Source organism: Aphanomyces astaci (genome assembly GCF_000520075.1).
Source record: "Aphanomyces astaci strain APO3 unplaced genomic scaffold supercont1.259, whole genome shotgun sequence".
Taxonomy (NCBI): Eukaryota; Oomycota; class Saprolegniomycetes; order Saprolegniales; family Verrucalvaceae; genus Aphanomyces; species Aphanomyces astaci.
The window spans coordinates 1-1,264 of NW_009798522.1; the positions used below are offsets into that span (position 1 = coordinate 1).

The 1,264-nt window shown below is 47.7% G+C and overlaps 1 protein-coding gene across 1 annotated transcript; it reads left to right on the top strand.

Annotated features, from left to right (window-relative positions):
- Positions 1–172: 172 nt before the first annotated feature.
- Positions 173–802, top strand: H257_18900 (hypothetical protein; the record flags this gene model as incomplete). Its single annotated transcript, XM_009848039.1, has 1 exon — positions 173–802. One exon carries the CDS (start codon positions 173–175, stop codon positions 800–802), a length of 630 nt encoding a protein of 209 aa, XP_009846341.1.
- Between the last annotated feature and the right edge of the window lie 462 nt (positions 803–1,264).

Sequence of the window (1,264 nt, forward strand, 5' to 3'; positions counted from 1 at the left end):
GCACGGTTGTTCAACCATGAACTCGGCGATTTCAAGATAGCGAGTTCAGTGTCAAAGTGTCACGGCTGACACTCCTGTCGCGCAAGCTGAATGCCATACTATCGATTTCCTGTACTCACTTTTCATCAGCAACATCGACAATGTGGATAAGTACACGAACCCCAACAAATGGATGTACGTCGTGGCCTCTTCCGTTGTCCTCAAGCGCCTTGCCGCCACCGCGCAGTTGGCGACATTTGTGACGGCACTCCATTTTGCTGAGCGCAGCTGCAATGGCTCCCTGCACGAAAGTGTTTTCGAAGCCATGGTGCACAAGCTAGCTCACATCGGCTTGCTACAACTCAGCATCAAGGCGAACCACTCATTTGCTTCGGAAGTGGTGACAGTGCCAACGACGTTGCCTGTGACCACAGGCCACATGACCTGGGACGACAGCTTGAAATTCCTTGCGATCGACGCGACTGAGTCCATGTACTGGTACCCAACCTACCTGCCGTTTCCAGTGGTGGACAGCGTCCTCGTCAACGACGGCGTCATCTACTACCTCAAAATGACGTTGGACGAAAACCGCGATCTGGATTGGGCCAAGATGCAAGAAATTCACAACGCAGTCAGTGACAACCCGAACCTCCAATACCACGACTTCAAGTACGTGGTCGTGGCACCAGAAACTTCGCCGTCGAAAGATATCGTGGGCCAGGAGTGCGGAATCGACGGTGTGCCCATGTGCCATGGCCATGGCGTCAAAGCTGTAGGCATGGAGGAGCTCATGTCGTGTGTGGCAAAAGCTCTAACCCGATGATTGATTGTTATTTCGCTTGTAAGTGCATGATACGATGATTGGTTGGTTGGAGGTGGCTTTACAGGCACCTTCGTAAAAAAGGTGTTTGCCGTTTTCATTCTTGTATTACGTCATCACGTCAAGGAGCTTGCTGGTTGGCATGGTGCTGCAACTCGATTATTAGTGGCTGAAATAAAGTAAGGGTTTGTAATAAGGCAAAGTTGAAACGGTAGTAAATTTATGTAGTTCTAGGTAGTCCTTGTAATGACGTGTGCCATGGACAGTGATACGATGTTTACTGGACGCCATACGACATACTACTCTGGTCCACAAAAAGAGTCACATTATTTGTCTTGATTAAAGTATGAGGAGGAGGCCAAAAATATCTTGAAGTTTGTATTGAACTCTGACATTGTATGAACCAAAGACAGAAATATAATGACAAATCTATTTTATTGCCAAACCTACTTATTCTTGGTAATT